Raw genomic sequence first — 27,582 nt, forward strand, 5'->3', positions numbered from 1 at the left:
CGCTCCTCATCATCAGCTGCTGCTGCTGCTCCGGCTGCTGGGGCTCCGGCGCTGCCGGGGAGGAAGAGGGGAGGCAGCCACTGCGCATGCGCCCCGGGGGAGCTCGGGAGGCTGCGGGGGGGAGGAGGAGGGAGGGACGTGCCTTCCCACAGGGCCGCGCGCGCCGCGCGTACCCGGAAGGAGACCCGTCTGTGGGGCGGAAGGAAGTGGCTGGGCATGGACGGAGCGGAAGTGAGGGGGCGGGTGGGCTGGGTGGAGGGCAGCCCGCGGTCACGTGAGGGGGGCGGGCCAGTGAGGCGCGGCCTGCGGAGGGCGCGGTGGAGAGGCGGGTGAGTGTGTGGTGTGAGGGTGGTGGTTCACGGGGCCGCCGCCTCCGGTGCGGCACGGCTCGGCATGGCATGGCACGGCTCGGCTCGGCTCGGCGCTCTCCGCTTCACCGAGCGGCTCCGGGGCCGAGAGTGCAGGGCAGAGGAGGAGGCGCCCCTTGTCTTTCCGTTCCCGAGCTCTGGCAGTGCCGCTGGTTATGGGGATTTGGCTTGCGAGGGGGCCAGTTGCTGCTGCTGGCCCACTGCCGTAAGCCAGCGTTCCCGGGCTGCCCCACCAGGAGCTCTGCGGAGGCGCGGACGCGCGTCTCTCGGGTGTGGGTGCTAGGCGGGAGCGGCGCCTCCCGTTTGGAATGCACGGGGAGCTCGGCCCGGGCGAGGGGAGGTTTCGGTGGGATGCGGTGGCTTGGTATCTGGGTAGAAGACGGAAAGGAGTACGCTCTTCGGCGTTAAACTCCGATTCATCTGACGGTTTCTGTTCAGTCTCTGCTTTGTGTTTTCGTGCCCTGCACTCCTTCGTGTCTGATTCCGCAGTGACGGCTTCATTTATGTGGGTTTTTTAGCAGCCGGTCTCGTCCTTTGGGGCATAGCTGCTGTGCTAGGGGCAGAACGGTGCTGGCTTTACAACAAGAGCAAAACTGAGAAAAGCGACTGTGCTAAAAGAAGCATAAATTGTTGTGGAGAAGGTCTTGGAACCTTTCCGTTAGCACGGAGGAGGATTGGCTTTTCCTTATCTTGTTTAGGGAGACGCTGGCTATTATAAAGCTGCACCAGTTTAAGCATGGGTAGCCGATTGGTAATGTCGAAACTCAAATGTTGTGACGTAAGACGTTACCATGTGCCTGTGGCTTGTTCCAGGTACAGAAACATACTGTTTTGAACTACCTGAAACACATTTAAAACACATGAATTTGTGGTTGGTCGGATGATGTATAAATGTCACTTGTTAGTACAGTTTGCTTGGAGTTTATCGATGTGGTGGTTCACAGTGATATACCTAAAGTGTAAATGTTACAAATGCCACTCCCGGCTCTGTGAGAGATCAGTCTGCGTGTAGCTGTGCCACCTTAGTGAACCTTGGCATGCCTGCTGAGAATAATCATCCCCGTTAGGAACCTGATGGCAGACCTTGAATTCTGGCCTATCAGTTACCTTAGGCACTGTTTGTGTTGCATTGAAAAGCATCCTAAGGCAGATGCTTTCAAAAGTTGTATGAAAACATGGGTTTAGTCTAAGAAGTGAATTAAAAATCCTTTAAATATTTCAGGTCTTTTTTGCTAGTAAGGTGAATTTACCACATCTTTATCAGTTAAGAAAAGATGTTTATTGCAACGTAAGTTATTTGAAACTAGTAACTAGCTAGTTTTTGTTGGTTATACTAAATTTATTTTACTAACATCAAAATACAATTTCTGATTAACGTTATTTGGAAAGACTTATTCTTTAGTATAACCTTTATGTTCTTATTTAAAGATCAAGCCTTCCGCAATGAGTAAGCGTAAGGCGAAGGAGAGTGGTGGAGCAAATGGAGAATGCATTTCGCAGGTTAGTAACATCTTTATTGGCTGACTTTGTTTTTAAGTTCTAAACTTTTTCCGTCCTCTACTGTCCATGTCATTTGTAATTTTTTACTAGAACAGTTAAAGATACATATACAGATGCACAATGTAATTTCTAGTTCTCTAAATGTTTTTTTTGTATTTACATTCTGTATTTCGGCTTCTTACCTGATGTTTGCTTCAAGTGTTACATAAATGATCTACCTTTTGGAGTCTTAATAAAAACAGTAAAGGATGGTCTTGAGCTTTTGCTCTGATTTGTAGCAGTAGATTTGCATAAAAGTACTTTTACCTAATCAGATTCTGTATCTCCCAGGTTGTAGGGTGAATCAAGATCTAGGTGGCTTGTTTTTAACAGCTTATGTGAGGCAGGACAACAGCTGCCAAATTAATCTTCAGTTAGTTTTTTTTTTTTTTTTTTAACCTTTATTCTTCTATCTCCTCAAAGTGTCTGCTTAAAAACTGTGATGAATCTTGTAGTGAATTACTTCTGGTTTAGTGGTTTCTTATATTTTATTATTTCCTTTGTTTACTTATAAAATCCCTTTACATGTGGAAAACTTTTTCACTTGTGAATGGACAATGCTGACTTGCTTACATTATTCACCAAACATAATTAAATTTGGAAATTAAATCAGTAAAGCTTTAGTAGAAGAAGAAGTAACTGAAAAATTTGACAAATACAGCTCATACTAAAAATTAATTTCATGTGGTGGAATTATTAGCAAAACGGATTCCCATCTTCTGTCCATTATTTAGACTTGCTGAGGAGTACTTCATGGAGATGCATCGACATGTATTTATTTTTAAACCAAAACTGCTGAAAGCTGATGGTAATAGTTCCATTGTAAATTGGCCAAGTGTTAGAAGGTATTTGAACTGAATCTTCGAAGTAACTGTAAATTTGATACCAATATTTTACTCTGATAGGCTGCAGTGGTGTTGTGAGGGGTGCAAAAAGCATATTCACTGAAGATTTTGAGGAATAATGAAGTGCGTTATGTGTTCTTTCAGTCAGCTGGTAAATGTTTGTTTGCCCTGTATTACACAGGAAGTAGAACTACAAATTAGATGCACTACTGGCATTATTCTGGTGACAAGTGTAAAATCCCTTTGGGTGGTGAAGGAAAGAGAGACCAAAGGCACACATTGCTATCATTTAGCTGAATTTTCTCTTCTGTGCTATAGGAGTCTGTAAAATATTGTTGCCTGCTTCAGTGTTCTTCTTACTTTCAAGACCCCAGTATCAGTGATGACAAAATTTCCATGTTCTTCCTATGCATTTATTGCAGTAATTACATTATTGGTACATCCTGGTATTTGAAGCTCCAAGCAGTCTTTCTTGTGTTGTATCCGCAGGCACAGAAAATTTTACGTGAAAGATTCTGTCACCACTGTGCTGCTGGAAGACTGTTTGGGATTGAACATCAGTACAGGTGAGGGAGCAGACTAAGTAATTTTGACTTTAACAGCAGTAGAAAATAATGAGATGAAGTTAGGATTTTCTGCTGCCTCTGTTTTTCTAAATTATACAGGCTTAGATGACCTACAGCACAGTGCTTCTAAAACTTGTTTGCCTCAGATTTTAAGTTTATACAACTGTTGCTCTGATTTTTGTATTTCTTGTCCTTAGTTCAAATCTGTAATTCCTGAAATGTTATTTTTGAACCTGAAAAATATTTCTAGTGCATATTCTAAGCCTATATTTAATGACCTGAACAAGCAAAAATGTTAAATCTCTTGTTGTGAATCTTATTTTTACTTTAGTTTTCCCTCTTTATTGGTAAGCTGTGTTAAAAGGTAATCTTAAAGGTTGGATGCCAACATCGTGTTTTTTGAAGTAGAGACCCATGTTCAAAACTTCTTGGGGCCATCCAGATGTGGAGGTTAAAGTTAGGAAGAAGGGACCTATTGTGATATTAATGCTATCCTAATACTAAGCCTTTTATAGGTGCAGGTCAAATTTTGAAAAAAAGTATTGCTAAAGAACGTGACGTACATCAATTTTTCCAAGAGTAACTTTATGCAAGTTGAATCACCTGATGCGAGCATTAGTTTCCTTTCTGTAAGATAAAGGAAAATAGCATTTCTGCTGTTAGTGTATTAAGTGTAGTGTCATATGTAGGCAGAGCTCACATAGGCATGTTGTAAGAAAATGTATTTCTATGATGTTAGTATTCTACACAGTGAGCCTCCCCTCTTCATATTGGAATTCTGAACCACAGTTTAGAGACTGTCCCCTGCTTAATACACCACCATAGGTGAATTGAACTAGAGAAAAACCATAATGAACTTCCCAACTCTTATTTTCTTTCCCAAGATGTATCCGGGCTCTTTGCTATAGGTAGCTCTCAAACAGTGAGCAAACCCACATGCATTTGCTGCAACTGTTACATGACGGCTTTATCACTCCTTTAGAAGTGATTCCATAATGTCAATATTCTAAATTAAAAAAAACAAACAAACAAACAAAAAAAACCCCAGCATTTGTAAGCATTTGGGAATTGGAAGTGTCAGTACTTTTTTATAAGTACTTTAAATGTGGTACTGTGCAATAAGTCTATCTGAAGATAATTTAGAGTTGTATTTTTTTCTTTTGGATGGGAATAGAATATGAATTTGAAGTTCAGTATTGATATTACCATTCACAAGCTTTGAATACCTAAATTTAGCATATAATCAGTTTTGTGAAGATTGTTAAAATTAATATATTCCACTAGAATATTAATTTTTGCTGGTGTCAAGGCTTTCCTTCAGTCTGTCTGCCAGTTTTCGGGGTTTTTTTGTGAACTGTAGTGGTATCACGGAAAGCAGTCTTCCATTTTTAATTTATGGGTTTTTTTTAAGGAAGAAATAGTTATTGAAGTCTGTCCTTTCATGGGGGAGAATGACAGAACTTTAGTGATACTCCTGACTTCTGCATGTTTTAATATTTTAAACTGTTTTAAGAGATCTGGTTGCTCAGCCTTTTGTACTTTGTCTTTTATTTTGCGTGCCCTGAGTGTTAGCTCTGAGTGCAAGTTGAAAAGTGTCAAGTTTTCTCATGTTCTACGACATCTTTGAATTTTCCATAGTTTCAGTGAATTTCGTTTGCTTTGAAGTTTTTAACCTATTGCTGTTGTCAACACAGACATCTGCTGGATCTGCTGAAACGGACTACAGTTCATGGAGAAAGTAATTCTGCCCTCATTATTGGACCCCGAGGATCAGGAAAGACTGCGGTATAAATGTGTATTAAAAGTTTACATGAGGTCAAATTAAGCATGAGTTAGATGGCCTCAATGAAGTCTTGGGAGGTTTTGCAGCTACATTTTCATCTCTACCTGTTTGTAAAGAGAGAATTGCTAATTTTTTACATGCAGTTTCAGAACAATTTAGGACTTCTTGTGAGCTAATTCTGTTGAATAACAAATGGAGAAACTGGTTTCTGAAATTTTTCAAATGCTGAATTCCTACTGATTCTGTAAAATAGAACAGCTTAATGTGCTGCTGACAAAAACATGTCCTGGTCCATCCTCACAGTGACTTGCAGAAGTATGCCTGGTTTTGGAATTCTTTTTGTGTCTTCACCAGGTTTTGTGACAAACCACAGTACCCAAAATATGTAAAATAGAAATAATTTTATCAGAACAAGTTGCATTTGTCTTTCTGTGATCTGACAACATCATGGATTCTGCCTCCTTTCAGCATTTCTCCTATTGCAATCAATCTCTCTGGTCCTTGCCACAAAGGAGTTTGTTCATCTTTGCAATTAAAGCCACATTTTGCGTACTCTTTACAAGTTAAACTGCTGTTGCTATTGGGCCTGTGCTGTAAAAATGACAGAAAAAGCACCCAAAAACTGTGAAAGGAACAGACTGGGGGATGGATACAACTATAGCTGTTTGTATCTAGAGAATGGTAAAGTGTCTTAATCCTGGTTTAAACACATTGAAGAACATTGTTACCTTAATTACTTGGAAGCCGAATAATGTGTGGCAGTTCTAGTTTACAAGTGTAGCTTTTGTATTTTGAAGAAACTTTTTAGTTGAGGCATGTGAAGGGTTGACATCTAAGGGTTATATACTTTAATGTAGTGCAAACAGTAAAGTCTTTTATGAGCGTATAATTTGATGGATAGGTTGGCTGTTACTGCCAAAAGTGTTTAAGATTGAAAAATTACAAAAATTACTTCAGAGATCTCCCCAGGTGCTAAAGCAAGTGGCCTTTAATCTTTTAAATATAGTTGAATAGTAATAAATTAATAGGTAGTAAACATATCCATGACAGAGCTGACCCCAGTCATTCTGCCAATTTGTTGATAGCTTTTTTGGTTTACATTTCAAAAGGATTCAGTATTGTTACCTTCTGTTACCCGTTGCACTTCAGAAGGATAATTGCCATACTACTATGTTGTGGTGGTGCGGAAAGAGTTGATAAACTGATAGCAAATAAGGATTCCTCCACCTTTGTACTTCCTGCTCCTCTTGAACTGGGGTTCAGTTTTTCTTTATTAGACTTACAAACTTGTAAGTAAGGAGCACACGCTCTTATGGTGCAGAAAATAGTTTTTAGATTGTTATTTACAGTGTAGACATTCAAGGTACTACTGAGATTATTGCCTAAGGGGCTAACCTGAATGAACGGCATCTGCTTATTGGGCATAAACTTGAGAAACCAAGTGCATATGCTTTTTTTGTTCAGTGTTTCCATATAGTAAATATTGGCATCTGTAGTAGGAGTCTAACTATATCTGCTTTTAAATGCAGTATCAATAGAAAAGTAGGGATGAGCTCTATACTGCAAGCAAATTGGAGTACCTGATACAGATTTTTAAAAACCCACAACAGTGATCCGTCTAACACCACATGCTCCCCAGTCACTAGAACTATTACTTAAAATAGTACTTTAATTTTAACGATTTTTATTATTTAAACTATTTTTGTTACTTGAAGGTTTTTTTTTTCCCTGGACCTTTTGCATAAGACTAGTGAAAACTGAAATTTGTGATTCTTCCTGCCAGAATATAAGTGAAGAAATCACACATGCAAAAAGAATTATTTTCTTATTATATATCAAGTGAAAATGTTAGTTTTCAAAAAAGACTGCTAGAGACAAGCAAATTGTATGTATATAACTAAGTATGTATGTATACATACACATACATGAGAGCTGTAAATTCTTAGCTGAGGAAGCAAAAGCAAAGCATATCAAGTGCATAAGAAGTTAACATTTCATCTCCATATATGTATTTTAATACAAGTTTCTTTAAAGTTTTGCCAGGAACAAGTTCTTGATAGACTGTAAATTTGGGACCCCTAAGTTTTATAAGCAATAGTTGATGTAATTATGTGCTGTTTCATGCTGCCTGACTTAAAGAGGAAAGGCAAAAGCATAGTGTTTTTAAAGATTTAAACAAAGATTTTTGTTCTGCAGTATCTAATGGAGCAGTGAAACTGACTATTATACGAACTCGAGACAAATTCTCTTACATTTCAAACTCATAAAGCTTCTTTGGATTAAGACAAAAGCCCTAGATATTAGCCCCCAAAATGAGTGACTAAAATACTGTAGTAATTTTTACATTTCTTTCTCAACCAATTCAGCAGAACTAACAAATGTAATTGCTAGAGTCAAGACAGTGAATGTGAAGTTTTCATTTTAGTATTTTAGTCCTGAAAGTACTCAAAAACGTTACTTAATGAAACTGTGCATACTGTTCCATATCTGCTAATAATCAATTTGTACACTTATTGTTGCTACATAAATCTCATTCTAAAGGAATAATGGGTTTTTTTTGTTTCTTTTTTGTTTCCCTAGTTATTAAATTGTGTCTTAAAAGAGCTTAAGGAAATGAAACAAGTTAGAGGGAACCTCCTGGAAGTTCGTCTGAATGGTCAGTAGTACATTATTCAAATGTCACATTGCACTCAGTTTCTTCTACTGTATGTACTGAACAAAAAATTTGGTTTCAGCAATTGTAGTCTCTCATCAGTTATGGGTGCATTTGTCTGTGAGCTCCAAAATGCCTTATTTGTATTTCTCTATATAAAGAGAACTTCTGTGCTTTTAATGACTTATCAAAATGCTAAAAATTAGTTCAGTTGTGACCCAGTTCTTTTAAGTGACTTCTTCTTACATGTAGAAAGTTACTGTTTAGTCTTAATTTATAAAAAGACCTAGCTTTGTAAGGCTGGCAATTGAGAGAAACATCTGGATAAGGTTCTGGTGGCAGTAGATGTGGTCTCTTGGAGTGAAAAACTGCCAATTCTTCATGAAAAAATGTGTTCTTTCAGGGCTTCTGCAGACTAATGATAAAGTGGCCCTGAAGGAAATCACCAGACAGTTGAACCTGGAAAATGTAGTTGGGGATAAAGTTTTTGTAAGTATCAACTTTATTATACTCTTTGCTTATATCTCTCAAAAATCTTTGCCTAGAAAACTAGCTTTATAGTCTGCAGCTGTTGAGACTGAATGAGCTTTGACTCATTTACCTTAGTACTGAAGTCAGTAGTAAAGAGAATAGCTGAAGTGCTTCAGGTTATATTTAATGAGTATTTTTGAGAGGCCATCTTCTGATGTGACGGAAGGTCCTTCTGAGCTCCTTGATAGGGCCTGTGAGATTTATGGAGTTTACATATTTGAGATATATATAATACCAATCCAAGTGGCTAAAGCAGAATTAGGAGGTGGGTGAAAGGTGAAGTTGCAATAGATTAGGTTTATTTTCATCAGTTGCATTTGGAAAGCTAAAGAGAGATGTTACTGCTTCAGTTAAGAGAAAACAGAGAACTAGGTTGGAGGCAGTGCAGAATACAAGACTGTAGTTATTAGGCTTTATTTTTTGGAACTGCTTGTTGGGCTGTGCTTTGGTTTCTTACTTATCCCAAATGATTTTAGATACAGAGAATGGAGAACCCTTTCTAATCATAAGCTAAAATTTTCCAAATACAGCAGCAGTAATAAAAGGAAATGGCAAGTATTTAATTTCAGCATAGCCATTTGAATGGATTGTCCTTTCAATAGAGAACTAGAACAACCTTTCAAAGTCCACAAATGTTGGATGCAAAACTGGAATTAAATATGCTTAATTCTCCTGTAATTTCCTCTGTTACATTACAGTGGAGTACTACTTTAAACTCTTAATGTTGGTTGCACATGGGCAGAGAAACATACTGATTTGCAGGGGTGTCTGTTCCCTCTTCAACTTACTATCTTAGCTTATGCAATTTACAGTTGGACAGTTAATTGGCTTTTCTACCTTGTTTGATTGGGCTTGTGGTCTTCAGTTGTAGTTACTTCCCATCTCACACCCTGTATACTTCAGAGAGTATAAATGTGTATAACTGAAGCAGGGTGGTCATAGCAATCCATTGTTGTCTGTCATGAATGTTTGATGTTTTGATCTGTCTAAAAAGGTTGCAGATTAAAAAGCTGCATACTGATGTTTCTCAGTGGAGCACTTTGTCAGTTTTTGCATGTGTGTAGAGGGAAAATGCATGTGCATTAGCTATCTAAGGAAAAATAATGGTACTTACAAAGTTAGCTTATTGTAGACATTCTTCTCATTGCTAATTTTGGCCTGTCTGAGTCAATTCGTTTGGGATTTTCAGACTGGAAAGAAGTGGATCAGTGTAGGGTTAACTCCCCATTTTCTTGTCCTGTAGAGGTGATGATTATACAACATGAAGTAACATTGTAAGTTTTTGAGAGCAGGGGTTTAGAAGGAGATGGCCTTTGTTATGTGCCTGAACTGGATATAGCTACACAGTTCTGAGAATGCCATTGAAAATCTCTTGTGAAACCTTTTTCGTCTCTGTATAGGGCAGTTTTGCTGAAAATCTTGCGTTCCTTCTTGAAGCTTTAAGGAAAGGTAGGTACTAGTAGCCCCTGTTCTGAAACAGTGTGTATGCATGTTTGTCATTTGGATGGAAAGCTAGCATGTATGTGTGTGTTCATCTACGTTGTATAAGTGTTATGAAGAAACCTAGCCCAAGAACGTGTTATGGTTGCAAAGTAATAATGTAAGACATACATGACCCCAAGCAAACATATACTTAACATAACTGAGGCTGTAAAGGCTTGCCTGTGATGATCACAGATTCTTTTATCCAGATTAAAGCTATTGAAAATAGTGCATTAAAAAAAAAAAAAGAACATGGAAGTCTGCCTTCCCTTGCAACCAGAGATTATGCTTGGCAGAATAATACCAAACCTTACCACTTTTTCCATGTATTTCTGTTTCTACTGTTGTAACAGTACTTAAATGAAAGGAGGGCTTAATGACAAGCTTAAAGAAAATATGTAAGTTGTTAAACTGGGAGTTTGTGAGAGCTGCAGAGATGGAAGCCCAAGGATGAAGTTACCAGACTAACTTTTCAAATTGCTGTCTCAGGAGATCGAACTAGCAGTTGTCCAGTCTTGTTTATACTGGATGAATTTGACTTGTTTGTTCATCACAAGAATCAGACGCTGCTCTATAACCTCTTTGATATATCACAGTCAGCCCAGACTCCAGTAACAGTTATTGGACTTACATGTAGGCAGGTAAGAAACAGTACTTTATCATTCAATGTTTTCAGCTGTTTTAAAGAGACTGTTGCCTTAGTTGGGATGTTTTCTCTCCTGGAGCCTTGCTTATTTACTAAGAGACTATTACTATGCAGTTTTCTGACTTTAGAATCGGGAAGGGGAGTAAGGGTGATTAAAAACAATACAATAATTTGTGCTGAGAGCAAACTTGGATAACCAAAATACTGCAAAGCCTTCCTTTGCACTGCTAGGTGAGCAGTTTTACATGTCTAAGGAGACACAAGGCGGTGATCCTGTATTACCGCACGAGAGCTGTATTTTTATCCATGTGGCTGTTTCATATTAGCAGGGACTGTTGTTCCCTCTTTGGAGAGGCTCCTGGGCATTGCAGTTTCTTGGTCAGCAGCTGGTAAGAACAGAATGGTATTAATCTACAGTGTTTAAAACATTGTTCTGGGGACAAGGAATTTTTTTAAGCAAACACTTCAGTAGAGCACTATTGCTCTAAAAAGAACATGTTCAAAATGGGTTTAGGATCCTTGTTAAACTTGCTGTGATAGTTACAATAACTTTGTAGGGAACTGTGGACAGATTTTATGTATACTGTGAAATGATGACATTTTTGACACTATGGAAGTTGATATTTTATAAAAATTACACTGTTTTTCTAAGTAAACTGGATTGGTGGTAAAGATAGCTGGGTTATGACAAGAAGAATGATTAAAATCTTCCATTGCAGCCTAAATCTCGGGTTGGTTGGGCTTCGGTGATGTTTAGCTGGGCACAATGCTGAAAGTTAATAATTGATTTAGTAAATTCTGAGCTTTTCTTTTGTGGTGGGACTTTGAGCAGCCTGATCTATTAGGTGTGCTTGCCTGTGGCAGGGGGGCTTGGAACTATATGAGCTTTAAGGTCTCTTCCAACCCAAACGCTTCTGTGATTACTGTCCTGAGTCTGGTATTCTCATCACACATTGTTTAGAACCCCATATTGCTCTGCTTTGGAACATAGTCAGGATGGAGTCTTCAGAGCCATACCATGCTTGTGGTGATGGCTGTTGCTTCTGAACTCTTAAATCACTGATCTCTGTTGCTTGTGATTTCTAAATCCAAAGGTGTCTTTGTGTTTTGCATTGTTGGCTCTCTGTTTACACTTACTGCTCCCTTTTGGTGAGGAGCTTCAGTACTCTTAAAGCCGTTTTTTTTTTTTGTTAGTGGAAATAAAAACACTGAAACCAATGCATATTAAACCCTTAATAAACAAAAAGGACCACCCAAAATCCTTAGTAACTAGAAGTGCAATCCCTCTGTGCCAATATCAGGTAGGGTGATAGTACTGGGTTTCTCAGGATGAACTCCACAGCTTGTTTTTGATGCCATCTGTTGCTGTATGTTCTGAGAAAAGTAAGCTTTTCTCCCTTACACAGACAACCTGATGGCAGACCTGCTTAGTTCTGTGTGACAATCCTGGAAGATAAATACTGGCTCTTAAGTGTTTTGGGGTACTTTTAAGCTGGATTCTTTTGGTCTGACAAAAGGCATGTAAGCTGACAGCTGCCAACCTCTGTATCTACTAATTAGACAACTGGTCTAGAGCCACAGCGGCTAAAACATCTTGAATGCAGACTTAAGTAACTGAAATATTTACATAATCGATGGAGAAATTTTGCTGGGTATCCTAGCAACTAATTAGCCTGTGTGATGTAGTGCGGCACATGATTCGAGTGAGTGGCCAATCATTGGGCATTTTGGAGCACATGGGTTATAATAATTAGCAAAGGTCTTGCTGGAACATTTCAAGTCTGAGAATTTAATAATTCATTTTCTTTAAACAGGATTTACTTTGGTGTTTTGTAGTTTTCATTCTAGCAAAGAATGCATTAAATGCAGCTACTCTTTTTAATTATTATTTGTACATTTTATTTATTTATTTTTTTTACCAAGGATATTCTGGAGCTCTTGGAGAAAAGAGTAAAGTCAAGGTTCTCTCACCGACAGATATATCTAATGAATTCTTTTGATTTTAAACAATACATAAAGATATTCAAGGAACAGCTTGCTCTTCCTGCTGATTTTCCTGACAAGTCTTTTGCACAAAAATGGAATACTAATGTTCAGGTATTTAAAGCTCTTTACACTTGGTTTTAGTAAAACTTCTAAAGTAAAACCAGTTAAAAAGTGCAAAGCCTTTACCTCAGATTAGTATTTCCTTTCACTATTTGAGTCTGATACAGAATAATAAATTGTGATAGGGAATCTTTGCTTATTCAAGTCCAGAGGTAAAATTAGAAGACCAGAAAGTTAAGGTTAGACACAAAGAGCTGCATTGTCACATGTAATCTGAGCTCTTCCTGAAAGCCAGCTGACTGTATTTTTTCAGGTGACTAGGAAATATTTGCTGAGACAATTAAAGTACTGCTTTTTTTGCCTTTTTTAAAATTTATTTATTTGTTTATTAGCATCTCTCAGAGGATAAAACTGTGCAGGATGTGCTGCAGAACCTTTTTCACCACAGTAAAGATCTGCGGACACTTCACTTGTTCTTGGTATGTATTTTGATGTGTATATAATATCTTCCTGCTTTTCAGTAACTGGCAAATAGTACTTGTATCTTTCAAGCCACTCTTCTGGCATTGAAAATAACTTTTGCCAGGCCTTTCCCTGTATGAAGCAAAACTGTAGGTGAAATACTTTCAAGTTGTTTTTTCCTTTCTGAGATTGTTTTTGATTGCTAGTGAATCTTGAGAACTGCTTGTACTGAAACCTGCTTTTGCTACGTGGAAGCCTGTTGTTGCACCTAAATATTCCTCCTTTCCCTAAATCTGTCCCTGTACTGAACCTGCTGCTGTTCATCAATGTCTGTTATCTTCAAAAATCAGTAAATTTTGGTATCATTGTTTTTACTACTGTGACTTAACTGTGTTCTTGCATCACTTTCTGCTCTCTGCTTTGTCATCCTGCTGGTGCTGTTAAGGTGTGTTGGTGTTCCTTTCCTGTACCTTGAGCTTAAGCTGGCATAATTCTGTGTAGGTATCTTCACTTTCACCTGCGCATAATTAAGCTCTAGCATAATTCTGTGTAGGTATCTGCACTTTCACCATAAAAACACGCAGTGCTTTTATGGAACTGCTTTTAGTTGAGTAACTGTTACTTAAAGCCAAAATATTTGTTGTCATCCCTTTTTTCACTCCTCCTTCTTCCTAAGCCATTGCCCTTGCTGTGATACAAGGTTACTTGCCTTTATGGACTGATTGCTCCTGGGCATCTCTTCAGTAAGAGTGTTCCCATGTTCCTAGTCTTGTTATTCACATAGAAGAAATGCTTTTGTTTTCTTTTCACTTCCAGTTTCTTCTTATGCGGAGTATTTGATCAAATCACTTTATGAACTGTTTGATTAGGTACCACTTTGTTTTCCAGAGCTGGTTTGATACATGGAGCAATTTAGGTAGCCTAGATGCTATTCTGAATTTGTCAATTTCTGTGACGCTAGTCGGGAAATGAGATCTTTTAAATCTTGAGATGCTGGAAGCTTGAGGCTACTAATCCCTAGAAAATACTGGGACAGAAGTTAATGCTTGTCTTCCAAGTGATCACATTATCTGGCACCAAGGGCCTGAAGAAGCTTTCAAAACTACACTTGGTAGCTTCAAACTTTCCCAGTTATGTTAGGGGTGGAAGGAAAGCCGCCTCCACTGCGTAGGGAAAAATTAGACTGCTGCTCCCCTGTTAGAGAGAATAATTCTGTGTTCAGTAAGTAGGAGGTAATGCTGATGGTCAGCTTCCTGCTGTCAGGACAAATGAGCTGAAGCTTAACGCATGGTCAGGCTCTCTTGGATGGTTATTTCTCTCAAAACTTGCCTTCCCTCACTTAATGTTTTTTAGAACAATTAATATGAACGCACTAACATTGATTACCAAAGAGATTTTTTTTAAAAACATCTTAAAATCTCTGTGTTTCTGTCAATTGTGAAACCCCAGTGAACATACCTGTGTATCCTATGTGGTGCAAGGGTTCAGATTTTAACCTGCTCGGTGGTGGGCTGTTCTTTGAGTCTTCAGTGCTGACAGCTTTACCCAGTGCTGGGCTTACAGTCACTCCAAAAACTGAATCATAGACTTTTCTGCTTTAGTTTTGAAACAGAGCATGATCCGAGCCCGCTTTTTGGTCGTCTTCTGTTTACTGAAGTTTGCTACAAGATTGCAGATTATTTTGAAGTTAAGGGCACCCAGTTCTGTCCCTGTGGCTTGAGTGAATGCCAGACAAAAAGCCAATGGCTGTCTATCTGAACAGCCTCTTCTTGAGCCCCATGTGTAAGGAGAGAAAGAGGATGGAGAAGGACTGGTTGTAGATAGCACTGGATGTTGATGGTGAAAGACCTCAGTGAAATTAAGTTTTTCATCACACAGACCTGCAAAAGTAGGAAATAGTCACTAAAAACGTTTGGTTTTCATTTTGTCCACAAAGTATTTACATGGCAGATAGTTAAAGTCCTGAAGAGCAAGTGAAGGTCACTGCAGTGTGCCTGCTCCTGCAGAAAGCCTTGGGGCTAATCCAGAGCTTTGGAAGGGTGGTGGTAGAAGAGGTCAGTTAACTATCTATTAACTCACACTTGTTCAAAACTCGCTTCCTGTGGCAGGTAGCTGAATGTTGTTAAGGATTCATATTGTAAGAAGGTGAGAATTTAGCAAATGCTCTGAAGGGGTCACTCCTGGTCTCTTACCTGAGTGGCCTTCGGGTACTTTCTGGGCACTTTCAGCTCCCCGTCACAAAGGTGTGTTTAAACCAGTTGTGAGTTAGCAATCACTAAAGTATGCTAATGCACTGAAATGAATATAAACAAGGTAATGAGTGTTTATGTCCTCTAGTGAGAAGGCTTTAAAGTTCTAAGCCTGGAAAACCTTCCTGGGAAAATGTAGTTGTAGCTATCAGCTATTTACAAGGTTTTTAGTATGAGCTTACTGAGGGGGGGTTATTCATTAATGTTTCCAGTAGGTGACTCCAGGAGAATTGTGTTCTTCAGCATCTCACCCCCAGGCAGAAAGTATGTCTGGAAATTAGTAATTAAATGGAAAATGTCTGCTGCTTTATTTTTAGATGCTCGCTCTAAGTAACGTTACTGTGCATCACCCACTTATCACTGCATCAGATCTCCATGAAGCAAGCAAGCAGTATCGAACGGACTCAAGAGCAAATATTGTACATGGTAAAGCTCAGCTTCCCCTCTTCCCCCTCCCCCCCAATCTTTCCTAAGAAACTCAAGACCGTCCCTGAACCTCTGATGTAAGAGGTACTGTCTAGAGCAGTGTGCCTGTTGGTATGAGCTGCACAGGGAATACCACTCCCACAGAATGCCCCTGGGCATTCGTACACATGTGTGGGTATAACAATGCTGAATAAACTAGAGGTGGAGTTAGATGGGTAAAGAGCTTGGCCAGTGCACCACTATGATGTGGGCTTACAGCTGGCAGTGCCAGATGGCTAGTCTGCTGCTTCAGTGCTAGTCAGGAAAAACACCTGTAGCCTGGGCAAAGGAACTGGCCTAGACCGTGTGTCTGTCCTGCTGGCATGGTGGAGAAAGGGAAGAAGATGCTGACCCCTTCCTGCATCACCAGCAGGTCCAGGAAGGTGATTCTCCTCTGCTCTGCTCTCATGAGATTCTACCTGGAGTACTGCATTCACCTCTGGAGTCCTCTTGAGACCTGGGCTTGTTCAGCATGTGGAAAAGAAGGCTCCAGGGAGACCTTAGAGCAGCTTCCAGTGCCTAAAGGAGCTGACATGAAAGCTGTAGAGGCTTTTTTCAATGGCAGGTAGTGACAGGACAAGGGAGAATGGCTTTAAACTGACATAGGGGAGATTTAGATTAGATATTGGGAAGAAGTTCTTCACTGTGAGGGTGGTGAGGCCCTGGCACAGGTTGCCCAGAGAAGCTGTGGTTGCCCTATCTCTGGCAGTGTCCAAGGCTAGGTTGGCCGGAGCTTGGAGCAACCTGGGCTAGTGGAAGGTGTCCCTGCCCATGGCAGCAGGCTTGGAACTAGGTGAGTTTTAAGGTCCCTTCCAACCCAAACCAGTGTGTGATCCTTGCAGTGCTGGTAGCTTGGAGGTACAGGAGGTACTTTAGCTGTTGCAGTAAACCCTCTGTGACTTGCAGCAGTCTGTGCTTGGGTATCTACAGAACTGACGTGTGAACTTGAATTCTGTACTCTGGGAGCTCAGCTGCATGCACTTACCTGCCGTTAGTTGAGCTGCTGCTCCTGCTGTACAGGCCCTACTGGCATGTTTCTGTAAGCTGCTGCCACCTTCGCAGCACCTGGAGGTTTTCCCTTTCTAAACTGTCAGTGGGGATGTACTGAGCACTACACTAAGGTTTTCTCTGAAAAGCATTCTGGAACCTGCACAAACAGTGAGAGAGATGTAAGTGTCTTGCTGATGTGATACTAAGTCTAAATACAGTTAAAGGGGAACTGCTCTGTCCAGGAACAGTTAACTCAGCCCATGGCTTCCTCATGGCTTCTAGGTTTTACAGGGTTTGATTTGGCTTGGTCCTGTGCTTCCCAAAGTCTCCTCAGCACCTTGGAGCTGATTTGCTGTGTCACTTCTTCAGCTTCAGATGACAAATAACCTTTTCAGAGTTTCATTCCATGACATACTGTCCAGTACTGGTGAGATTGTCTTGGTGCTCCTGAACATCTCTGTCACTCCATACAATTGCAATAATGGCTTTTCTTTGTATTTATATTTACATTACTTGCTTTTTGAGGGAAACAGCCCCTTTCTTTGAATACCTGGGGAAAAAAAAGTATTCTTTTACCTAACCTCTCAGATTGTGGATTTTTTTTTTTGCATTAAGAACATGTATAACACAAATAGGTGAGGCCTACAGCATAGAAAAATAGAATAAAAATAGTATGAGGGCTGCTTACGTTTCTGAGATGAAGTATTTACAACTCTTGTCTTTCCCTCTAGGTTTGTCTGTCCTGGAAATCTGCCTAATTATAGCTATGAAACACTTGAATGATGTTTATGAAGGAGAACCCTTTAACTTCCAGATGGTTTACAATGGTGAGAGAAATGTCTGAGCCTTACCAACCCTACATCAGTTACTTCCCCTAAGTAACTCACTGTTTTTTCCCCATTACTGCTACAGAATTCCAGAAGTTCATACAGAGGAAGGCACACTGTATGTACAACTTTGAAAAGCCTGTTGTCATGAAGGTAAGCCTGAAATGTCTTATTTATTTTTTTCATTGTAAAGTATTGAGATGTCTTTTGTTTCTTAGGGCAGAGATGCTGAGTAGTCAAATGCAGCTCTTGATGCAAGACAGGGCCCTTCAGGGGGGTAGAGCTTGGAGCAAGCACCTCGGGTGGGAGCTCAAGGCAGTGCCCAGCTGGGAAATAGCTGCACTTGAAAGAGTTTAGTACCAGTGTGAAGTCTTTCTCAAGGAAGCTTAACTTACTGGGGCTAAGGGTTCAGTGAGACTGATTATCAGAGATGGCTTCCAAGGAGAGCTTTGTGTATGCACAGGTGTCTTCAGTGAGCATGTTCACTTCTGCTCTCCAAAACTTCAGTTAACTTTGCCCCATCAAAAATGGGCTTTTCTTAGTCCAGTAGGGCTGACTGGGGTGTGGAATCAGTCTGCAGCTTGCCCAACTACAGTCTGAGGTGCAAGTTGGGAACTGTGTTTTGGTTACAAACCATCAGGTGCTGCCTTTTCTGTTGATGAATTAATCCAGTTGTGTGGTCAAAGCTGCTGTCTCTTCCAACTGAGCACTCTTGGTTTCCAATTCAGTGTCATTCAGCTGGAAATGATGTAATGCTGTGTGCTTGGCACAGACCTTCCTGTTGGTTTCCCTGAATAAAAGCATCATTCCCAGTTACCTGTACACTGGATTTCAAACAGTTTCTCTAAGAAGGAAAGTGAATTCTACATCAGCCAGCATAGCTGACATGCTCTTCTATATGTGCAAACGATGTGAAGTAGACCAGAGCTGTTGTCAAACAGCTGTTTGGCTAGCACATCACAGCCTTCTGTCAGGAGTGTCTCTGGTCATCCAAAATGAGCAATGTCATCTTCCCTCTCTTATTTTTTGGTTTTAGGCATTTGAACACTTATTACAGCTGGAATTAGTAAAGCCAATAGAAAGACCAAATATACGTGCTCAGCGTGAGTACCTCCTGATGAAGCTGCTGTTGGACAGTACTCAGATCATGGATGCCTTGCAGGTGTACCCAAACTGCCCTGTGGACGTGAAGCAGTGGGCAGCCTCATCACTCAGCTGGCTCTGAACTTGCTGGAACTTGCAGCCTCACTTTCTGCAACCAAGCTTTTTGAGTATGAGCTGCAGCAGAGGGCACGTTTTCCCACAGGAGGTAACTTTTTGGAAGAAGCTTTGCTGATTGATGGGGGATTTCATTTTTCAAGAACTGCTCCAATGTTACGTTCTGCTGGCTGTAACAGTGATGAAGGGGAATGCTCTGGCAGTTTAACTCAGCTTGGTGCCAGCTTTTTCTCTGGTGCAGAGTTTCCACTCCATATAAATCTTGAGTTCCTTGGTCTAGGATTGACTGTGTCAGGTGTTGCCTTGGGGCACACCACCCACATGCCTGTGGGTCTGGCTTAAACCCCAAGGCACAGTTACCTCTCAAATGCTGTTTGAAGCTTATACTTGGTATACTTTTTTTCCCAAATTTGACTTGATGCAGGAGACTTTTTAATTAACCTTTAATGACAACACATGGTGTTTTGGGATGAAGTACAACCCACCTTGGCCAGGTTACTCAGCTGCTTCTGCAGGGACCAGCCTGCTGGGGCAGCTCTGGAACACCAGCAGATCCCCCAGAATGCTCCTGTGGGCTTTGTGGCTCATTGATGGGAAGTCTGTCTGACAGCAGGGGGAGGGAAGGCTCTGTCTGGAAGGTACATGCTACTGCATATGTACTTCAGTGATACCTGGCAGAAGTACACTTCCTCCCAGGTAAGAGTTACCATTGGTTTGGAACCACAACATGTCACGAAAAGCCTTGCTGCAAGGATAACATAAACTGTAAATAAAAATGTTGCCACAAGATGTTGTTCCGAAGTACTTACCCAGGCAGCAAAGTGGGTATTGAGCCAACATCTACCTCCTCACAGTGTAGTATGGCTCATGCAATTCAAGGTGCACCTCTGAAATGGGGATGAAGAGAGGTATGGCTACTTGCTGGGTAGAGAGCAGAGGTGGGAAAAGGTGATGCCAAGTGTTGGAGTTACTTTTATGGAAGCACTTGGCTGTGAGGCTGTTGTGCCTCAGGTACAACTGCAGCAGGGGCAGAGCTGCTGACATTAGTTGGCTCTGCCTCTGCTCACAGCCAGGGTCCTGCTGCTAGGGTTTTCCCCACCCTGTGATGGGAAACAGACACCTGCAGGTGTGGTATGGGAATGTCACATCCCCTGGCAGAGACTTACTGCACAGCCTAAGTCACTTGTACCCACAGTTTTGGAAAGGGCTGGTTGGTGAAACTGAATCTGTTCAGAAGGGATAATGGGGACTGGCTTTAATTCAGGATAAAGACCTGGGAGGGAGCCCCACCCTTTTAGGGGCAGGAGGCTACAGGGGCTGCTCTGCAGCAGGTGCCTACCCAGGGAGAAGGGAAGGGCTGTGGCAGGGCCCTGGGACAGGAATGGCAGAAGGGAGTGTGGAATTATGGGAGCATCGCTAGAGACTTTCCATGGCCACCTCAGAGACTGGGTCCTGCCCTGGGCACTGCACTGCTGGTTAAAAACCCTGAGCTGGAAAGTGCCCCGTCCTGAGAGAGGAGGGTGGGTTCTCCATCTCCAAGGCCAGGCATGATATGGACTGTGCCTTCACTTCCCTGCCACATTTTAACTGCAGGATTTTTCCATTCTCTTGAGAATGTTGTTGTTAAGAATGGTGTTACTTTTGGCCACAAAAAGTACTCTGTCCTCTCTGTGTCACAGTATGAGAAAAGGCATATGCAAGTCATAGTAGTCACATTTTTTATTTTAACTTTTGGGGGGAGTGGGGGAGAAAGAGTATACATTTTTATTTGTACAATATTTAACAATCACTTTATTGAGGGGCAAGGGGGGGTTGGTTTGTTTTTAGTACTTGCAGAAAAACAGCAAGTACCTTTTGACAGTAGTACAACAACCTGTGCCCAAAACACTGACAAATACAAAGAGTAAAGTTAAAATAATTGCTTACCAAAATCTCAAGAGGTAACGAATAGTATATGGACTGAAACGGCATTAAAAAATAAAAGGAAAACAAAAAAAAAACCCAAAAAGAAGTACTGCTGGTTGAGTATCTGAGGTAAATGATGTTCCATCAAGGATGCTACGTCAATCATTTTGCCCAGGAACATATATTGCAGCTATCTGCACTTTGTACCAAATGTTCCTAATGAAACGAAATCCATTAAAAAAGGTTAAAAGAGAAGCTGGAGAAAGAGCAAACTAGCAACCCTGGCTGTCCTGTCAAATGCCAGTCGGACCAGGAGAAGGCTGGTGACTGGTCACAATTTAGTGTTATTAGCACACCTGACATTGGCATTTGAAAACCACACCAACCTTCTAAAATCTCAACTGGCAGGAGCACAGTGGTGCATTCCAGTCCTCAAGGTGTAGTTTGGAATACAATCACCAGCAACAGCTCTACTTCAACAGCAACTGGGGCATGGGCTCTGCTTGGAAACACTATAGTACAAATTCATGCAGGGTGCAGTACAGAAGCATCTTGCCCTGTAATGTTAGGTGTAGAGTTGTGTAGGGCTGAAGCTTCTGGGTAGGCCAGAATGGCAGCAGGTCTGGGTCAGGGTTTCAGGAGATGTGGCTTAATACTATGCACAAGGGACAAGCTGCTCCTCACCAGCCACAGGACACGGTGACCCTCAGGAGCTCATGGCTACAGAACCTCAAGGGACAACGGCCACCACCTGCTGGTATATCACAGCAGACACTCCACTGGCCCCAGCCTTACCCTGCCCTCTACACCTGCACAGTGCCATGGGTTCCCATGTGAGTGGCTGCACACAGCACCGCTGGGGCCATGGATTATTTTTACCAACCATGTTAAAAGCACTTACACTATGAACACCCTTTTCACATTGACACTGTTAAAACCCATGAACCTGGGAGCAGCACAGCATTTAACTAGGGAGGATGAAAGGCAGCTTTAAAATGCAAAGACAAGTTGTCTCGGTTCTCCTGCTGCCCTGTTTGCCACATGAGGGAGCACAGACCAGTCCCCACCATGTCTGCTGCAGGCACCTGCAGAAGTTTGAGGGGTGACACCACAATGATGCATGTTTTATACCCAACCAATTTTTCCATTGGATCTTGAGTAATACATTATTAAACAATCTGCATTGACTCCAGTTTTGCTAGTGAAAGGGTTACAACTCATTAGGAGCACCAGCAATGTATGAATGGGTTCTTACTTGTTCAGAACTCAGCAGCTACATTCACCTCCTACTGTGTGCATAAAGTAACATCCCTGGATTAAAAACGGAAGCTAAAGGAAAGCATCAATCTAAGAAGTGGCCACAAACTAGGCTTCTTTTTATAGCCAAGCCCAGCACCACCAAAAGTTGCACCAGAGCATGTTTCCCCTGCTGCACGGCAGCACAGCCCAGGCAGCAGCACTGCACACACAGGCAGGTGGCACTGCTGCACCCTTCTCCCCTCCCTGCCACCAGCCGACACTATCCTAGGTCCTGTTCACCCTTTCTTACTGTTCCTAGAAGGTCAGTTTGTGTACTTGTAAAACAGAGTACCTGTGGCTGCATGGATCAGTTTTCACACAGCATTTCCAGTGAGCTTCTCACTGCAGCATTAGCAGCTTCTTTCAAAAGACACTGAATACACGATGTAAAAACAAAGAAAACACTGAGGGAGCACATGGCACACTATCAGCTCTTATTGGTTCTGCACTCTAGAGGTTTATAAAGCTTATTTTACTTGGAAGTTTGTGTAAGGGATCAAATAAGTGTAATCAAACAGAACTGAGAAGCGCTTTGGCACCTACCAACCTACCAGTCGCTTTGCAATTTAAATAAGGCCCGAGAACTTCCTAAACTCTAAAAGAAAGTTAGAGTTGTAAAAGCAATTTCACTGGGTTTTCCTCAGTTTTTGAGAGTCTATGCTATGGACACTGGTATTCGTTACCTCTAAATAGTCACTGTATATTCTCAGTTATAGCTAAATTATCCCTGAAATTTGTAAGCATTCATAATCTGAAACCTGTGACTAGCATTTTTTGTGTGACTCCAGGACAAACCTGCACCTGCAAACAACATCTAATCTCACTGATAAGATGGCACCAAGTGTTAAGTACATCTCAAAGCAGAGGGTAAAGAATTTGGGGTAACTGAGCTTCCTGAGGTGATCCTGAAACAGCAATACAGAACCCACTGCATACTGTTTAGTGAAACAGAAAACACGCTATGCAGACCTCATCACAAACATAAATAGGAAAAAGACTTTTTTAAAAAAAGAACAAGAATTCAGAGCTTTCCAGTGTCACAGCTCACAGAAAATTAAAAAAAGTCATGCTTAAGTTTTCAAATATTCCTCAGACACAGCAAACCTAAATAGTATTCAGTTAAATAAATGCATGAGATACTCTGGGAAGCGGAGGTAAGAGAAAAGCTTTAAACTAAAAGAGGAAGGAAAATTTTGTTTCAATAAACAGCACTTTTTTTTTATACACAACAAGCTAGTACAAGGAAAGGCTAAAACACTGCTTTAGGAATGGCCATTTACTATCGGCACGAAGCATAGCTTACCCTTTTTAAATAACACAGTGAATTTGCAATACATCATTTACAAAACACGGATCGATTTATTCAAATTTTGTTAGTGTTGTCAATCCCATAATTTAGCAGAGGTGGAACTGAGGTATACCTTGTTGAGGGAGGTTAAGTAATACTTGGAAGCCTCTTTGCTATAACCCACTTGATTACTTTTGTTTATGTACACAGAACAGCAGCACACTAAACATTCACAAGCTGTGTCATAGTCGCATTACAATAGTCATTTTTATAAACAACGGCAAATGCAATAAAAACAAGTTACCCTTTTTTTTAAATCTGAAATGAAATGTTTGATTTAAAAAAAATAACAGTAGTTCATTTAAGGAATTAGTCTCTTCTGACAGGTATTAAGAAATCGGGCGTCAGTTTTTAAAATGCTTGATTAGCCAGAACAGGTCTGTATTCTTCATGTAAGTTCCTTAACCGCATGTCACCATTTCTCAGTCACATGTCCTTCAGGTGTACACAGGGAATGCAGAAAGTCTCAGGGATCCGTGTTTGGGAGGAGGAAGGGGAAAATAAAGGAAAAACACCTCTTAATGCTGTTCCAGAGAGACTTACCATTCTTCTCACGCGGCAAACAGTAATGACGCGAGCAGTCCCCTTAGCTTTAGCAGCTCCAGTGAAGAGTCCGGTGGTCAGTTCTGTGACCAGTGCAACTATCTATCATAGACTGGATTCTTTGGGAGGAAAGTCAACATTTGTCACCATCGTGACCACAGTCACAATATCCTCTGTTGTTATAATGTTAGTTAATTTTTGCATCTGAATAATACGTTCTTCTACGCAGCCTGCTGACAACCTGGCTTCCGCATCATGATCCCAGCATTCCTCTATGGTTTCACAAAGCATTGCCATTCCCTGCAAGCAAGCAAAGCAAAGTAAAAAAAAGAATGGTACATACAGTTAGCAGGAAGTTTTAAGAAGTGATCAGGATTCTAGCAATTTCATAGAAAACTGCATTTCCACAGAATCACAGGATGGTTTGGGTTGGAAGCGACGTTAAATCTCATCCTGTTCCAACCCCCTGCCATGGGCAGGGACACCTTCCACTCGATCAGATTGCTCAGAGCTCTGTCCAACCTGGCCTTGAACACTGCCTGGGAGGGGGCAGCCACAGCTTCTATGGGCACCCTGTGCCGGGGCCTCACCACCCTCACAGGGAAGAACTTCTCATATTGAATTTAAACCACTCCAGCTTTCTTGTCACCCCCTCCAGGTATTGGAAGCTGCTCCAAGGTCTTCTTGGAGCCTTCTCTTCTGCAGGCTCAACCAGCCCAGCTCTCAGCCTGTCTCCATAGCAGAGGTGCTCCAGCCCTTGGAGCATCTTCGTGGCTTCCTCTGGACTTGCTTCAACAGGTCCAAATTTCTCCTGCTCCCCTTGAACAGTGCTAAGGAATCAGCAGTGGTGTTACTGCAAGTCTCTAGCCATAAAGCAGACCTGGGAAGCATAGAATTCCTCCCTAGCTAATCCCAGATATTTCTCATACAACACTGCTTATCTTATGTAGCAGTGTTCAGTTTATAGCATTTCTGCAGTAATCAAGACTATTAGGTCTTAAATATACTAACTTGTGCATTCAGAAGTAACCCTCAAAAATCTTTCAACAAAATAGTGAAAAATAAGTAAAATTAAAAAAAAAATCACTCTCTGATCACTCAGAATATTTTAAGAACATCCCAGTTTACAGTCCATTTAATTCTTACTGGAATTACTAAACTTACATTCTTCCTTAAAGGCAGCATTATGAACAGAACACCGGATTAACAACATTTGAAATTCAGATCCTGACAGAACACTGCAGAACGTGGTTGTGTAACGACTTACAGCGTGTTTTTGCCAGCATTCTCTTAAAACAGGTCTCTTCTTTTTATGAACTACAACTTCCTGCATGTCTTCGAGGGAGGGATGCTGGCCAATTTCTTCCTCAAATGGCAACATGTACTCATCTACTGGGCCTAAAGATAAAAAAAAAAATTTAACCCACAAATTCTGCTTGAAAAAAAAAAAAAAACCAACGAAAAACCCAAAAACCTGATACCCAAGCAGTGCAGTCCACAGTGAGACTCTTCGGGAGCAGTTTGCTTCCCACTGCCATTCAGGGCTCATCCTGTGGCAGGTTAGCAGCCAGTAGTGACTAAGATTCTTAAGCACAGTAGCACTTTCGGGCGGCTGCAGCCTCTGCTCCCCTCTGCGTGTGGCAGCCGAGTGCAGCTCCCGGCCCGCTTCCCCTGCAGCTGGAACCTTGGAAACACACGGGCGGGAGGGGGCGCTCGGATCCGCGGCTTTCTCCCCCACCTCCGCCGACAAACCGCAGCCAGGGAAAGAGGCATCCGCGGTGTCTCATTACCAAGCAGGCGCCCCACCGCCGCTTTTGCGTGTCGCCAATACCACAGATGCTACAAAAGACAAGGTTGCAACAGCAACTGCTGCATCCCTCTGCAAAAGAAGCATGCTGCTGCCTCCTTCAATCCACACAGGCCAGGACGGAACCGCTCTTGTTGAAAGCACACATTTGCAGAGTGAAAATGGCAGCTGTGACTGCAGAGCTACACCAGGCTGTTTCAGGAACGCTGCTCTCCTTCACCGCAGTCTCCTTTGCCTTCTGGAGTAATAACCACAATGCCAGAGACCTCAATGACACATCTCTAGTAGGAGGTATGTACGTATGTTTTACAGAACATGAAAAATCAATACAAAATGTGGGGCAGCTTCAGAGATGTGTGCAAGATTGTGTCAATGCTGTTAGTAAACAGGTTAACATTTTTAAAAGGGTAAAATCTCCCCAGTGGTTTCTACTCCACGAGGAAATGTCTGAAGCAGAAAAGCACTGCCTGGAGCAGAAAATCACAGTGTGGCCATGCACTGACCTGCTGAGATCTCCAACCCATCTTGGATTTTCACACAGACAGCTGTCAGCTACAATGGGCTCCAGCAGGAGAGCTTATGACAACCAACATAAGCTTGTCTCACTTGCCCAACTGAGTCAGTCACCTTTACTGAGTTGAATTTAGCTGCTTCAGACTGTACTGAAAATGCAACTTTCTCACAAACAAAAAATGGTTTTGAGCCCTGTCTTTTATTTTGTTCTTTATTAACCCTGACTTATTCTTGGCACCCAAAAATCTCCATTCACAAAATTTAAAGACTGTATACTTGAAAAGGATTTCTTTTCTTGGTAGCTCAAAAACTAGATCCAACAGTCTGCTTTATGGGAAAAACAACCTGTGATGGACCCATACCTAACAAGTATCAGCTGTGGATTTATCTGACCTTGCTGTATTTTCAATCTTTAAGCTACTGACAATTACCAAGAAGTTCTGACATCCACATGAGCTGAACCAATGTTATGTCAGTGACAATGAAGACAAAGGGAGGGCAGGGAAGCTCTGAACCTACATGGAACAGGCTCACTCAGGCACCTATGGTTAAACCAGACACAGCAACTTTTCTATGTCCTGCTGCTGACAGCTGACCTGACACACTGAGGAGCGGTTTCCTATGGTGAAGGGCCAAGGGGAATCTTGCACATGCTCATGAGCAGCTAGAAAATGATTAACCTCATCAATGCTCTCTGCAATAAAATATATGTCAACCTATGAAAAATTCTTCATGTCTTTCAGCCTTGTAATTCCCTTACTGACAATCTTTGACATTAGGAAGTGTTTACACCTGTCTTCCACAGGCAGCACTAAGAGGCAGGTTGTTCTCCAGACACCAAGGTATACAGCAGGAGACATCAGTTTCTCAGCAGGTGCTGGTGGGATACTTCAGTTACTAAGGTTAATCTCATCTGAGCTTTTGTTTATGAAAGGAAACAATACCTTTATATGAACTGGCACTAAAACTGTCAGGCTGAACTTGCGAGAAATCAAACATATTAGGTGGGGCATTCCACAGTAAATCTTCCTTACCATGACCAGCTTGAAAAATGCAACAAGTATCCATGTATCAAGGGACACAAAGTACTGAAGAGACCCAGTTATGAAGTGACTACATGATGTTGGTGTTGCATTCATTTCCCCACAAAACTAGCACTCGTATGACATTTTATTATATACATCTAATCCATCTGCCAGTTTCCTGCTCTAAATATACCTCTCACAAATTACACAAGATATTTACACAAATTGAGTATGTTCCTTACCATCTGAGGCGGTACAGCGCGATGCCAATTCCCAGAGGACTAATCCCATGGCATACATATCTATTCTCAAGAACGCATCCCTTTGGAAGTTTATAGCCCCTTCGAGTACCTCAGGAGCCATATACCTTCGTGTACCAACCTTGAAAGACAGTAAAGGACAAAAACTTGTACACCAAGAATCAAACAAGACCAGTCCTACCACACTACCTAGTGCTGTTATAATAATGCTG

The 27,582-nt window shown here is 41.4% G+C and overlaps 2 protein-coding genes across 4 annotated transcripts in view; one reads left to right on the forward strand and one right to left on the reverse strand.

Moving 5' to 3' along the window:
* Positions 1-269: 269 nt before the first annotated feature.
* On the forward strand, positions 270-19,459 carry ORC4 (origin recognition complex subunit 4). 3 transcript variants are annotated; one of them, XM_005153746.4, is made up of 14 exons: positions 270-329; positions 1,797-1,868; positions 3,242-3,318; positions 5,013-5,103; positions 7,682-7,757; positions 8,158-8,243; positions 9,686-9,734; positions 10,257-10,408; positions 12,337-12,510; positions 12,852-12,938; positions 15,488-15,596; positions 17,357-17,452; positions 17,538-17,605; positions 18,489-19,459. In XM_005153746.4, the coding sequence occupies exons 2-14, from the start codon at positions 1,812-1,814 to the stop codon at positions 18,675-18,677; spliced, it is 1,311 nt and encodes a 436-aa protein (XP_005153803.1). In that variant the 5' UTR covers positions 270-329; positions 1,797-1,811; the 3' UTR covers positions 18,678-19,459. The 3 variants fall into 3 exon arrangements, with proteins under 3 accessions (XP_005153803.1, XP_030909115.2, XP_030909116.2); XM_031053255.2 differs by lacking the exon at positions 270-329 and adding an exon at positions 365-638; XM_031053256.2 differs by lacking the exon at positions 270-329 and adding an exon at positions 365-573.
* A 912-nt stretch (positions 19,460-20,371) lies between these two features.
* Positions 20,372-27,582, reverse strand: part of ACVR2A (activin A receptor type 2A) — a 69,890-nt gene continuing 62,679 nt past the window's right edge. The window contains exons 9-11 of the mRNA XM_005153747.3: positions 27,353-27,491; positions 25,033-25,163; positions 20,372-24,065 (exon numbers count right to left, since the gene is read on the reverse strand). Of these exons, the coding sequence (XP_005153804.1) occupies positions 23,871-24,065; positions 25,033-25,163; positions 27,353-27,491 (465 nt within the window). The 3' untranslated portion in view covers positions 20,372-23,870. The remainder of the gene's footprint in view (positions 24,066-25,032; positions 25,164-27,352; positions 27,492-27,582) is intronic.

Source organism: Melopsittacus undulatus, chromosome 4, assembly GCF_012275295.1.
Source record: "Melopsittacus undulatus isolate bMelUnd1 chromosome 4, bMelUnd1.mat.Z, whole genome shotgun sequence".
Lineage (NCBI taxonomy): Eukaryota > Metazoa > Chordata > Aves > Psittaciformes > Psittaculidae > Melopsittacus > Melopsittacus undulatus.

What these genes read in the sequence shown, in the direction of transcription:
- ORC4 (XM_031053255.2), top strand. Translation starts at nt 399, where the DNA reads ATGGCACGGCTCGGCTCGGCTCGGCGCTCTCCGCTTCACCGAGCGGCT. An exon ending in CGCGGACGCGCGTCTCTCGG is followed by an intron (nt 639 to 1,796) that starts GTGTGGGTGCTA and finishes TCTTATTTAAAG; the next exon opens with ATCAAGCCTTCCGCAATGAG. An exon ending in ATGGAGAATGCATTTCGCAG is followed by an intron (nt 1,869 to 3,241) that starts GTTAGTAACATC and finishes TTGTATCCGCAG; the next exon opens with GCACAGAAAATTTTACGTGA.